We start from the raw sequence: 13,108 nt of genomic DNA, 5'->3' as shown, positions 1-13,108 counted from the left end.
AGACTGAAAAGAGTTTGAAATGACGAGCTTAACTCTGTAACGTTTGTCCACACCTACAAAGCTGACAAATCAACGCATTCTGCTTTATTTCACCGTTTAAGTGAAAAACATGATCACATGTTTTTTTTTACAGGTGCTGGGAATTTTAGCTCAGTGTGCAAGCCCAAGAGTTGTGTCAGCCTTGTCATCTTACTTGGGGCACATAAGCATGTTTCTCGAAATGTCAAACCATTTCCTTAAAGGATTAATAGAAAACATTACATTTTTGTGGCAGCAAAAAAGTCACACGCGGAAGAATTACGTAAAATGTCAGCGAACACCTGCACTCACAGTAGCAAAACAGATCTGACTGCAGTGGTTAATCTTGTGCAGCTAAATACCAGGGTGCTTTGAACATCACATGTAAGATGATCTGATGGAGGTTTTCCTGTTACTGCAGTTCTTTTGGTCGACATCTTAATGAAAGTTTTGTATTTACACTCTCTTTTTTTTTTCTTTTTTAAATGTCTACAGTAGAGATTTCTCTTTCAGATACTGATTGGGTAGAAAAATGCTATAGAAGTGCTCGAGGCACAACTAATTCTTGATAAATTAATATATGAAAGCATTAATGGAGTAAACTAAACTAACACAGTTTGCAGCTAACAGTTTAATAATCCTGTAGATAACTCTTAGGAGGCTTTCCTTATAAGGCGGACATTATCATGTTCAAGAGCTCAACACAAACTGTGACAACACAAATACTGTAAAGAAAATATACTGTAACCGGTTTATATTTAGAATAATGTATAAATTATTGTGTTCCCAGGAAAATGTCATTATATTAATGGTAGATTTCCTGTATTACATCGACCCAAAACATGTCTCTTTAAAATAAAGTAGCTTTCTTATACTGCATGCTTGGATGCTTCACTAGAATAGTTTTTGTTTTTCAGAAGTTATTGATTTCCATTTTACTTCGATCAGACCGAAAGATGCAGGATTATTTCTCCGTGAACTGCAAACTGTTCCTGTTAATAGGACATTTGTGTGCACGAACAGCAGTAACATGCACAAAAGGAGATTTCGATAACAGCTAAAATATTTATCATTGTAAAACTGTACTTTTTCAAAATGTGTGACTGATGTATTTTTCCGTGAACACGTCTGAACGTGTGTGTGTATGTGAGCCTGATGCATGGAAGGCCTGCTGTGTTGTGAACTCGACCTCTCTGAAACACTGAGCTGCCGGTGAACAGTTGGTGTGTGACTCTTTTTACTGGAACTATTTATTTCTCATAACCATGGAAAGTAAATTTAAACAGTTTCCTAAAAGCTCTGCGTAGCAGTCATTCTTTGTTTTTCATCCATCCCAGGACCACCTTGTTGCTACAGCGCTAATCACCGCACCACCACGCTACCCGATAGTTAATTTTGACTTTTAAAAAAAGTACTATAATAATTCTATTTCAAAAAAATGTAACATTTATTTAAAGAATGCAGAAAACAAGCAAATCACTGAGAATACACTTCTATTCATTTCTCTAAAACAAAAAACAAACCATTAAAACAAAAAACAAATTCTTTGTGCAATTTTGACTTTGAATGTCAAACTTAAGCTAAACACATTTACATAAATCTTACATATTGAGAAAGGCACAGCTGGTAGAAGGTTAAAAAATTACAGTGCATTTGAGAAAATACAAGATATTATACAGGAAATAATGACTTCCACAGCGTTGTAGCACTCTGGCTAGCAGGAGTTCTGCTAGGAGTCAGTGAAGGTCCCTTGTCATGTGGTCACATGTCCGGCTCAAAGACTTTTTTATTGTGTTTAATAAAAAAAAAAATCCTGAGACCTGCAACATCCAAAAAATGTGAACATTTGGTATATTAAAAGGAAGGTTTAGCAGGAAAGGAAAGGGGGGGGGGGGGGGAAAGCTGTATCATCCTCATTCATGACTTGCTCGCTGTTGTAGCAAGTTTTCTTTACTGGCCTATGTAGCCTGTAGTGTCAAATTCTTGAGTTATGGTCCCCTTTTGATCAAATTTTGATGAATTCAAAGACTGATCCTTTCATATATGTGCAGTAAACATTAAGCTAGAAGAGTTCATTGACTGTTTCAAAGGTTACAAAATCCATTACTAAAGCTTACTAGTGATTAAATCACTAAGTTTTTAATCCACACACACAAAAAGTGTTTTGAAGCTTTAAGTTGTGATTTTAGGGTTTAGGCTGTGACTCTTCTCTTGGTATTAATGAGATTTTGCCTGAAGGTGCTTTATGTTGTAAGGTAGAGACCCTACAAGAATACAAATCTGTCCACAATTCACAAGGATCGCTGCTACTCCTGGAGTATTGGTCAGAGCTGACTCGAACCGGCACACAATATTCACCCAAACTGTGCTCAAGGTCAAGACTATGTTTGAGATTTCATGGATGCCTTTTCCAATTTTCAGAAGAACCACTCCTCCTAGAACACTGGTCAGATTTTAATCTATTGGGATTCATTAACAATTAACATGATAGGACTGTAAACGTCCTTGACTTTTTAGTGAATTTCAGTTCTTGTTTACACAGTTCAGCCAAGTAAGTACTTACTTTGCATACTTTACACATTAAAATAACCTGTGAATTGTGATGAATCATAAGCCAGATGAGCTTCTATGTCAGTGATTTTCTGGGTTACAGGTCAGTTTATTTACAGATAAATCTTTCATGAATGAGCTTTCAAGTACTTGGATTTTATTACCTTGTGAATAAGCAGATCTAAACATTTAACTGTCTGGCTCTAGCTTCATTTTCTGCACACATACGCGGGAGTGCCAACAATCCTGGCATGTAACACTAACCCTCAATAGGAAAGTATATTTCTGTGCTTTCTTTAAGCTGCTGGTATGAATCTATTAAGACTAGCCTCTGACACTGTGGTGTACACTAATTAGGAATGTGGATACTGAGTTTAGTTAATGCAAGGGGGGAAAGCAGTATTATATTTCAACTGGTCTGCATCACTGAAGCTTAGACAAAGTGGAATGAGACTGATTTAAAAAAAAATGACATGAGAAATGTGATGAGGTCTGGCCTTCACTCAGATTCTTTGCTTGAAAACAGTTCAAAGATTTCTGTCCTGAAGGAATGAAAACACCAAACACATGTTAAAGCAAGTAAACATGAAAAAGGGGCCAATGCAGATGCTCTTCTCAGAGAGCAAAGTTTCTGATAAGCTCCTGTTTCTTCTATAATCAATACAAAGCAACAGGTGTTGGATTTAAAGTGTAACAGAGCGAGTCCAAATCCTCGGCGGTTCTTCTGTGTTTAATGGGCGCCGGTTCAGTGTTAATGTGGTCCGGCCCATTTCCCTGTTATCTTAGGCTGGCATCAAGACTTGTGGGAGCTGGAGGACAGCAGCAGAGGAGAGGAGGTGTCCATGGCAGGCAAAGGCACAGGGATGGGTCCGTTCAGCAGTGTGGGGAACTGCAGAAGGAGAAGAAAAAACTGGATTTTTGTATTTGTTGTGTTGTTTGTGTGAATGACAAAATAGTCTCCTGACTTCAGTGTTTTCCATGGATATAAATTAAAATAAAAACACATACTCTATTAACAGTCACTAAAAGTGAAGAAGAAAGAAACTCGATAGTTTTAGAGTCATTTGTTACTTTTTCTTCAGTCATTTCTTTTTGTTCTTCTGCATGCTTTTACGAGCAAATCACAAAAAAATCAAATCACCTTTAAAGCATGTCGTTTTTATTTGTGGCTTTACGCTGACTCATACATTAGTCTGTTATATACTAACAATACTATGTAAGTATATAACAGACTAATGTATAAGTCAGTGTAAAAATTGTTTCATGCCAATGTCTAAACAGTCTGCTGGAGGAAGTGCTTCAGGTTTCGAGACATTGTGAGGACGACACTGGGACCAAATCCTGTTCTGAGGACTAAAACTGTGTATTTGATGCTTGGTTTAAAAGTTTATTTGTTGTAGTGTGTGTGTGAGAGCTGACTTGGATGGGAGAGACTCTCTTTTCCCCCTAGACAACAGGAAGTTGCCCTCTTTTCTTGTCCACACCAAAACGGAAACATCTGCAGCTTATTTTGAAACCCTTGGCATAAAGTGAATCACACACACACCTCACACACATTAATGTGAGAAAACAACTGCAACTGCTTGTCTCAATGCCATATGAAATGACTATAAAGAGCAGTTTGTGTAAACTGAGATAGTTTATGGGCACATCACTACACTTAAAGATGAAAACATTTATCTTTTCATGTCCTCATCAAGTAGAAACTGCCAAAATTTTTCTATGTTGGTTTTAGGTGAAGACATAGACTGTATATAAAAGATGAGTTCATCATGGTTAGAAGTCCCATCTTGAAGCCTCCAGCTGAGCATTTTAACAGGTCTCAACATGATGAGTGAGGCAACCTGAGGAATTGTGCAGTGTCATTTAATTTCACACTTTGTGGCCATACAGTCATAACCTGCTTTGTGTCTGTTTGACCACAATTTACAAAATGAACATCATTCTGTAACAATCATTATCTTGATATCTTCTGCAGGGATTGTTTTTCTAGCCAATGCAGTCCCCCTGGGAAGTACATCCGTCGTAGTCTATGTAGAAAGAGTGTAGTTTTTGCTGAATAACCATCAGTGACAAAACCAATGTAAGAATGCAGCAGACATGCTCTCCCTCCTTGGATCTGCTGGCAACCACTTCTTCTTGGAGGTGGGTTCTTTATCCCCACTGTTGCCAAATGTTGCTCATAGAGGATCCTTTGGGGTTCTCTGTCTAATATTTTGATCTTTGCTTTCCAATACCTTGAGTTGTTTTGTAACCTGGTGCTAAACAAAACTGAATCCAGTTAAAATCAAATCAACTTTTAACAATGTAGCTCGAGCCTGTGGTCCGTTCCTGAAGTTAAGATATTTTTAGATTTAACAGAGGCTTGGCAAATATCTGCAGCTGCTGAAGACAGCCCGTGCACATGCATGGAAATAAAAATAAATGACTGTTACCTGGAAGAGGGGCGCGTGGCTCTGCAGTTGGGCAGGGCTCAGGGGTCCCACTGGACTGAGGCTGGACCAGAATTGGATATTGGAGAGCAGAGGGCTGGGAGTGAGCAGCAGACCAGACGGAGTCTACATAGACAAAACCCCAAATGAAATGTCAGGGAATAAATACACTAAGAAATAGATGATGGTGTTTATTCTGGCAGCACATCAGCGGCGAGGCTGTCGTGTCACTCAGTCTCACCCAGAGCTCAAAGCCAAGTGTGCCCTCTAGTGATCTCAAACCGACTTGGCAGACTGTCTCCATGCAGACCAGGAAGCCCCACTCATGCAAAATTCATGACATCTACTTTCTGTCTCGGCTTTCTGAGATATATAAAAGCAGTTTGGTTTTCTTTTCTTCAACAGTCTGTAAAAGGTAAATGAATGCTTTTGTGTTCCCACTGTCAGTACAGTTACACTTTCAGCAATGCTAGACTGCAGACGGCTGTATACTTATGGTTTTTAGCTGATGACCTTTACTTGATTGCCTGCCATTGATCTGTCTGGTAATTCCAGGACCTCAAATGTCTTTTGTTTTACCACTCAAAGCTGTCTTATGAACCTTGTTATAAACCATTTATTGATGTCCGGTCCACTGAACTAGATTAAGATTGTTTGTGGCGCACGATTTAATGGATTTTTGCTTCTTTACCAACCACAACCTACGAAATTTGAAAGAAAAGAAAAAAAAAAGCAAACACCATAAACTTGTTTCTCACAGTTCTATTCTGGTTGTGATCCAGGAAGTGAAAAAGGGGGGGAACAAGGTCTTTAAAAAGTTCCAGACTTTTTATTAAAATTCCCATGTGTTCCCGTGGGTGAAAGTGGGTTATACATACTAATATTAAATAAGTGTGCACATGAACGCAGCTCAACTTTTGAAATAATGAGTGAACAGGTCAGCCTATACTTTTATTTTCCATCAGTGATGTATGCACAGCAGTGTATGATTAGTCAGTCTGGATAAGAGCGTTCGCCGAATGTCTGAATGTAGTCAGACTGTCCTGGTTTGGTCAGTGTGTTGTTGCCAGTGAATCGGAAGCTGCATGAACATATGGCTTCACTTATGAACCTCCTCCCTCCCTCCCTCCCTTCCTCCTTTTCTTTCCACTCACCTCTTTCCATCTCCTCCCTGTCTGACTTTCCTCATCCAAAAATCTCTTCTTTCGCTCGTCTGACCCTCATCTCCTCATTCCTCACCTATTACCTACTGCATTTCTGGAAGCATGAATGTGTGTATAACAAGTGTGTAATGTGTCACGTTGTACCTGTGCTGTGAAGAAGGCTGAGGTCAGAGACCCAGATGGCAGAGCTGGGCTGTTGAGGGCAAGTGAGACAAGGTCACTTCCTGTCAAGAGATGTGAAGGGGCGGAGATTTCCAAGCCTTTCGGTTTTCTTCCTTTTAGAGGCGTACTATTGGCCAGTCCCCTCCTTTCTGGTGTTGTCCTGCTCTGTAACCTCTCCCTGTCTCTCTGACCAGATGACAGGTTTAGAGGTTGTGCGCTGGGCTCCAATTCATCTGCATCTGTGCTCTGGACTCCCACTCTCACTAGCATATGGGTGGGGCTTTGTGGAGGGGAGGAGGATGAGGAGGAGGAAGAGCAGGCCAGCTGAGGAGACGGCCTGGAGGAATGGGAGTTCTCGGTTGAGGATGGGGGTGGGGTGGAGGGGAGCGAGGAGTGGCCACGGTGGGTCATGAATCGGATGACAGAGGAGCCGTCGTCCGGACGATCGGATCTGGGCTCTGTCTTGATTGGCCGGTGCTGCTCTAAGGAGTGATGCAGGGAGCTGATCTTGAAGGAGGAATACAGGCCGGAGTGGAGGTACTGGTTCCTCTCACCCCCATCCTCATCTTCAGCCTCGGGTTCTGATGCGGTGCCCCCGCTTTCCTCACTGCTGCGACCCGACTCCACCAATGCAGGGTCCATCTTCAGAATCTCAGGGAACGACACAAACTTGTAGACAAACTTCTGACCGATCACCTTCTTGATGATGTTCTGCAGGAGAATCACGATGAGATGTGCAGTTCATTACAACTGAGGAGACAAACCACTTCAATGTTGTGTAGCTTAGATATATAAGTTGCGTACCTTGTCATAGTAGTAGCGCAGTGCTCTGCTCAGCTTGTCATAGTTCATGTTGGTCTTGTTCTTGCGCAGGCCCCACAGCTTGGCCACTTCCTCTGACTTGAGCAGCTTGAACTCGCCATCATTGGATGTCCAGCAGATAAGATGTTTGTGGCTTTGGTCGAGCAGCAGCTGCAGCAAGAACTGCCAGAGTGTGATGGAGCTCTCCATGATGATGGGGAGGGAACGGGGACACCAAAGACACAGGTGATCTGCAGTAAAAAAATCAGATCAGGAGAAACAGTCAATCTGGAATGGCCTATATTCCTTTGCAGGGGTTGCTTCTGTATCTCTTTGTACATCTGTAGAGTGACAATAAATTCTTTACTGTACAAAGAGTGCAGTAAGGAAGAGCGCATCTCTTCTATAGTTGAATCTGTACCAGAACATTCACATGTCAACTGTTGGACGAGTAAAATCATGTCACATATGAATCTCTGGAAGTTATGATGCTGATAGGAAGTGTTCTCCTTGCTGGTGCACTACAAGTCTACAACTTACAGCGGCTTCTGTCATAATAGCTAACAACTCTATGTTCTTTTACTCCATGAATTCACAGTTAAACTTAAGATCTGATATGACTTGGGCCCAAGTCTTGTCATCGTCATCTCCCCCTTTGTCTCTCTTGCCTCATTCTGGACCTGTTTTTTCTTTTATGTTTTTTTATTGGATGAGTTGGTTCTTTATTGTAGTTTTTAATAATACCGATTACATGTTTATGTTTGTCTAAAGACAATAAACATTTGATAACAAAAAAAGCCCATCTAGCTCTTAGTCCCTTTAGAATGAAATATCTAGTTCTTTAGCTTCAACATGCTACGATGAGTTAAACCAAAACAATGAGCTCAAACTATGATGGCCCTGAGAGGTTAAAAGCACTGCAACTCAAGAAATAAACTCACAAACAAAAAACAATTTAAAAAAAATTACTGCAGGATTTTTCTATTTGCTGGTGTTTCCTAAAGTTGCACTGCATTTGACTTCCAGGGCTGCCATATAAAAGACATTAAAAGGTCTTCTTATAAACTGCACAGTTGGCTGATAGAATTTGTGACACTCTGTGCATTACAAATATTAATTTTATATTAATAATGTGAACTTGGTGTCATAAAAATATTGATTAATGCAGATTTAAAGCTCACTTTTATTAGAAATACAATACACCATTCCCAGTGAACTTAAATAAATGAGAACCTTGAACTTGGAAAAACAATCTAATTGAAGAATGGGATGCTGTGTAAAATGTAAATAAAAATATTTGCAAGTCAGCTGATCCCTTTTACTGATAAATGTTGCTGTGCTTCAAAGATATATCTGGACATTGTTGATGGCATCACATTCAAAGTTCGCATTTGCATTTCACGCAGCGGGTTAACTTTTGTGGAAAACCGTTCTTAAAGTACATCACAATACATGCAAGTCATCCAGTGTCCTTAAAAGGTTATAGATTTTAATCTTTCCAAGACTCAATTGTGAAAGAGGACATCATAAAAAGAAAGGAAAAGGGTAGTTGGTGGGTGGAGAAGAGAAAGACTGTTGGCATCAAAACTAAAGTGTATGCTGATCCTTCTTCTGGTTCAAACATGTTTAACACATGTTCAAATAACTCAACCTTTGAATAACAGAGTAATAAAAGAGCTTTTAGAACAGACATGCAACGGTCATCTGTGAATATGGATGTTTATCAAGGCATACGGGTAACTTTCAAGGGGAACACGTCATATTCCTCCCCCATGCGTTGGTCCTCCTCAAAAAGCAAAATAACACACTTGGGGAAACTGTCAGTGTATGTTGAATTATTACCTGGTGCTTTGCATTACAAAAATAAAACATTTCCATTCTATATTGATGCACAAAAGCTGGCGCTCACCCATGCATTTCCATTTGAAATGAAAATCAGCCCATTATTTGGTTATTTATGCTTTAATGACACACCCAGAAGATTTATACACGGGGTATGAAAAATGATTTGCTGCATTAAAGGTCATTTTCTTGCCAAAATCTTCCATTATTGTGAATCTTAAACGATCAGAAAGCCAACAGTTGTTAGCTCTGTTCGTATTTACTTGGACTACTTTTGCTTACAGTTGATTAGTGTGAGATATGTAAACCATGTGTCTGTGGGTACTGGTTTGTGTTCTTTGCTACTTCCTCCCGCTTCTTGTGTGTGTGTGGAAGTGTGTATGTTACAGTACATGTTGGGGTGGATCACTAGTGTTACAATTTCTGAAAAGAGCTCTTTGATCATTTTTCAGTTTTGTTTTAAGATGCAAAACAATTTCCAAAAACAAACAAAAATAAAATCTCTCTGGGATTTCCTCAAACTCCGACACTGCTCTTTGTGCTTCTTGTTATTTCGCATGTGTGCATGAGCTCTAGTATCACGTGTGTGACACAGAGAGAACAAGAGAGAGAGGTTCATACATTTGGTTGGTTGGTTTTTGGATGTTCCCATGGTGATAAAACAGGATGTGGTCAGTGATCTTCTGCCAAGGCAAGCCTGGGTTTTTAACTGACATGTTTACCTGTGGGTGTCTGCCTGTCGCTCCCTGCCTCCTTTGTCAAATAAATTAAATTACAGTTCCTGAGCTGCACACTGCGAAACGAAAAATAACAAACAACCGCTAATATTCGGAGTAATCAACTACTGATTTGATCTAAAGATACAGCGTACACCTTTCCCTTTGTGTCTTTCTGAAAGGAAACCAACCAGCAAAAGGGGGGTAGGGGTGAAAGTGCATTTCGTGCAAACAATGACCCATCATCGTGAACACACACACACAAGCAAGTGTGTTCTCACTTCCTATTTCCTGAATGTGTGTGTGTGAAGTGATGGAAGAACTGTACTGATGTCCGTCTGTCTAAACGAGGACTTCCTGTCATTCAGTTTCAGGGGCGTCATTCCCGGTGAGAGACCTTTCCTATCCAGGACTTCCTGTCACAGAGACCCACTGGGAACGAACACACACACACACACACACACACACACACACACACACACACACACACACACACACGGTCTATACTTCTATATAGATCTGTTATATGGGGTATACATGTATGCCCCGGTGTCAAACTTTCTGATCTATACTCTGCAAGTCTGTTGAGGAGATGAACAAAGCCACAAAAACTGCTGATTTATTTGGAATTTCAGAATAAAAGCAGTCTGGAGCACTGGTCCGCTGTTTCAGTGCTTAAAATCTGCTTGTCCATAAACTCCCTCTTCTTGTGCAAGCTCACAAGTCATGGAAGATCTGTACATAAAAAATTCTCCTACTGCAAATGTTTATCCATGGGATTTTCTGCCAGTGTCTTCTGGGGGCTCTTCAGTCCAGCAGAAACAAACCAAAAGCCACATATGAGTCTATCCATTTTCTTTAGGCTGTGTATTTCTTATTTTTGGAAGTATGTCTGTGTGTGAGAGTGTATGTCTGTGGAAAGAGAGCAGGGGTTTCTGCTGGAACTCAAACGGTTCTTTGTTTTTGCACCAGTGACTCATTTTCAAGATGTTGTCTGCTGCCAGCTTCTATCCGGAAGCGCATGGCAATTAGTCTGCGAGGTCCAGACAAACCAGAAATTCTACTACTAGATTTTTAAAGGAGCCACGGCTGATTTTTTTTCCACAGCAGCCACCATTCTAACCTCTTTTAATCCCTTTCTTTACCCCCAAATGTAGCTCCCATCAGCGGGGTCAGTTTTGATTCCAAAGCAGAGTGCTAAAACCGCAGCTTTAACACATTTTTACGCACAGCTTTACCTCGTTACGCACAACTTTACGCACGACTTTAGTCGGATTTCAAGTTGACAGTGACTGCCTGACCGTTAGAGGACTTCAGCAGATACACCAACAGCTAACGCGAGCTCGTTTCTGTCTTTCTATTACGCCCAAATGTGCTCAGACACATAACTTCAGAAAGTTGCCCATAGCAGGAAATATGGCACCTACCTAGCTGTGGCTGCTCCTCTGTCCGTGTGCGATGTGTGGGTTTGTGTCTTTAAAGCGGTGTGTGCGAGGTGTGTTGGGGCTCCATGCTGCTGCTGTTGCTGCCCCGCTGTCTGAAAGCGGATCCGCAGCTTTTCTCTCTCCTGCTCAGAGCAGGAAGTCGGGACGCGTAGACGGAGAACGGGCGCACTTCCTCTGGCGCAGTATTCCAGTCTGTGTAAACACATACACACAGGCGCGTGCACACGTTCACACAAAATTTCTACTTCCCATAAACACACCTCCTCTTTTAGAATACTCTCTCTCTCTCTGTCAGACACACACACACAGAAATATTGTAATCTTGACTACCCTCAGCGCTGAGCCAAGTGACAACTGACGTCACCTTCTTCCTGCTCACCGGGAGGGGTTCCTGTTTTTACACACACACACACACACACACACACACACACACACACACACACACACACACACACACACACACACAGAAACACACACAGAAACACACACACGTACACACAGTACGTTAAGTAAATCTGGGCCTTTGGGTAACTTTATTGTCCAAACTTTAGTTTCCTTATGGAAAAATCATCACCTTCTGGAGGTGGGTACAATGCATACACTTACAAAGCAAAAACTTTATTAAGTTTAATGAATAAATATATATGTAATATTTAAACGATTTAATATAAAACCTTTAATGCTCTCGACTTAAATACTTAGTATGGGGGCTGAGGACTTTGTTAGTTGACGCATCAGCTGAAACCCTTGAAAGGTGCCTTTCAATCTGGAGAGGTCAACCGCAGACTGTTGGAAGAGAAAGGGAAAGATCGTTTATGTCTGCAAAGATGAACCACGCCTCAGCATAAGCGCAGCCCACTCTCTGCTCTCCCTGAAATTTCCATTTCCAAACCCACACCAGAGAGCAACATCAAACGACCTCACACCTTCTAGTCACATACTGGTCAACAGACAGAATTTAGCATAAAATATTAATCAGATTTTGCTTTTTAATCACTGAGAAACCTGTTGTGTCTAAGTCAGACAGTGCTGTATGGTTCAATTCTACATTAAACATTTTTTAGTGAGTGTATGTGTGTCACGGTGGCCTCCAATGCCATGCCAACAGCTGTTGCATCATTTATATCATGCAGCCTTCATGACATAATTCTGCAATCGTTTATTATTGCAACTGCATGCCGATAGGGGTCGCATGTGAGACAGTTTAGAGTCATCAAGCAGTCAGAAGCTAATTTAACCCAACAGGAAAAACACAATGTAATGGGCAGTCACTGGCAGGTAATGCTTACCCAACAGCTGGTGGAGCTGGATTGTCTGTGCACCATGTCAAGTTACTTTCCATAACGCAACACAGATCAATTTGAAATTGTTATGTAAATGTCCCTGGGTGGAGGTTTGAATGTTGGGTTTCCTATGAAATTCCTCTTGTGATAAAGTTACGTTCAGATGCTGTCTGACTGTGTGAGGCAAACGCATGAGAAAACATTTTGTTGTCTTGTCTGCTTTGACCTGTGCTTCATTTGTGTGCGAAATAATAGCAAACTATTGTGCAGGTCTTTTCTCACCTAATAAAAGATTAGTCTGTGTGAGTGCAACTTTACATGTGTCATCTTGTTGCACTTCCTCTCATTTGACTGTGTGGTTTTGCATGTCGTCCTTATGTCATTTGACTGTTTAGCTTGTGACATGCAGTGCAATCGAGCAACATTCTACACTACGTGCAGCACACACTGCTGCGCTTTTTTGAATACCTGTCTTTTAAAGTAGTTGATAACATTAGAAAAAACTAAGACTACCAAGAGAATTCGGAGGACTGAATTTAACAAGGCAAGTTATTTTTGGTGGCCTACAAAGTAGTGATGGGATTTCCAGCTCTTTTTAGAGAACCAGCTCTTTCAGCTCGGCTCACTAAAAAGAGCCGGCTCTTTCGGCTCCGAACCGGCTCTTCAGGTTGTTATGTTGCTTTAATTAATTTATTA

The 13,108-nt window shown here is 40.8% G+C and overlaps 1 protein-coding gene across 1 annotated transcript; it reads right to left on the bottom strand.

The window, feature by feature from the left end:
- Nucleotides 1-1,354: 1,354 nt before the first annotated feature.
- elk3 (ETS transcription factor ELK3) lies at nucleotides 1,355-11,496 on the bottom strand. The gene is made up of 5 exons (XM_086268711.1): nucleotides 11,112-11,496; nucleotides 7,130-7,377; nucleotides 6,308-7,036; nucleotides 5,004-5,126; nucleotides 1,355-3,457 (listed from the first exon to the last, which is right to left on the bottom strand). The coding sequence occupies exons 2-5, from the start codon at nucleotides 7,334-7,336 to the stop codon at nucleotides 3,362-3,364; spliced, it is 1,155 nt and encodes a 384-aa protein (XP_086124837.1). The 5' UTR covers nucleotides 7,337-7,377; nucleotides 11,112-11,496; the 3' UTR covers nucleotides 1,355-3,361.
- Between the last annotated feature and the right edge of the window lie 1,612 nt (nucleotides 11,497-13,108).

The sequence above is a fragment of the Aulonocara sp. 'chitande type north' Nkhata Bay genome, linkage group LG17, assembly GCF_057382095.1.
Source record: "Aulonocara sp. 'chitande type north' Nkhata Bay isolate Kocher_YH1m ecotype deep benthic linkage group LG17, A_spYH_male_GT1.1, whole genome shotgun sequence".
In the NCBI taxonomy this organism is placed as follows: Eukaryota; Metazoa; Chordata; class Actinopteri; order Cichliformes; family Cichlidae; genus Aulonocara; species Aulonocara sp. 'chitande type north' Nkhata Bay.
The sequence above is the reverse complement of the archived record's forward strand: the minus strand, read 5'-3'. Positions and strand labels throughout refer to the sequence as shown.

What these genes read in the sequence shown, in the direction of transcription:
- elk3 (XM_086268711.1), bottom strand. Translation starts at nt 7,336, where the DNA reads ATGGAGAGCTCCATCACACTCTGGCAGTTCTTGCTGCAGCTGCTGCTC. An exon ending in CAGCCTTCTTCACAGCACAG is followed by an intron (nt 5,127 to 6,307) that starts GTACAACGTGAC and finishes TTGTCTATGTAG; the next exon opens with ACTCCGTCTGGTCTGCTGCT. An exon ending in GCCACGCGCCCCTCTTCCAG is followed by an intron (nt 3,458 to 5,003) that starts GTAACAGTCATT and finishes CTCCTTCTGCAG; the next exon opens with TTCCCCACACTGCTGAACGG.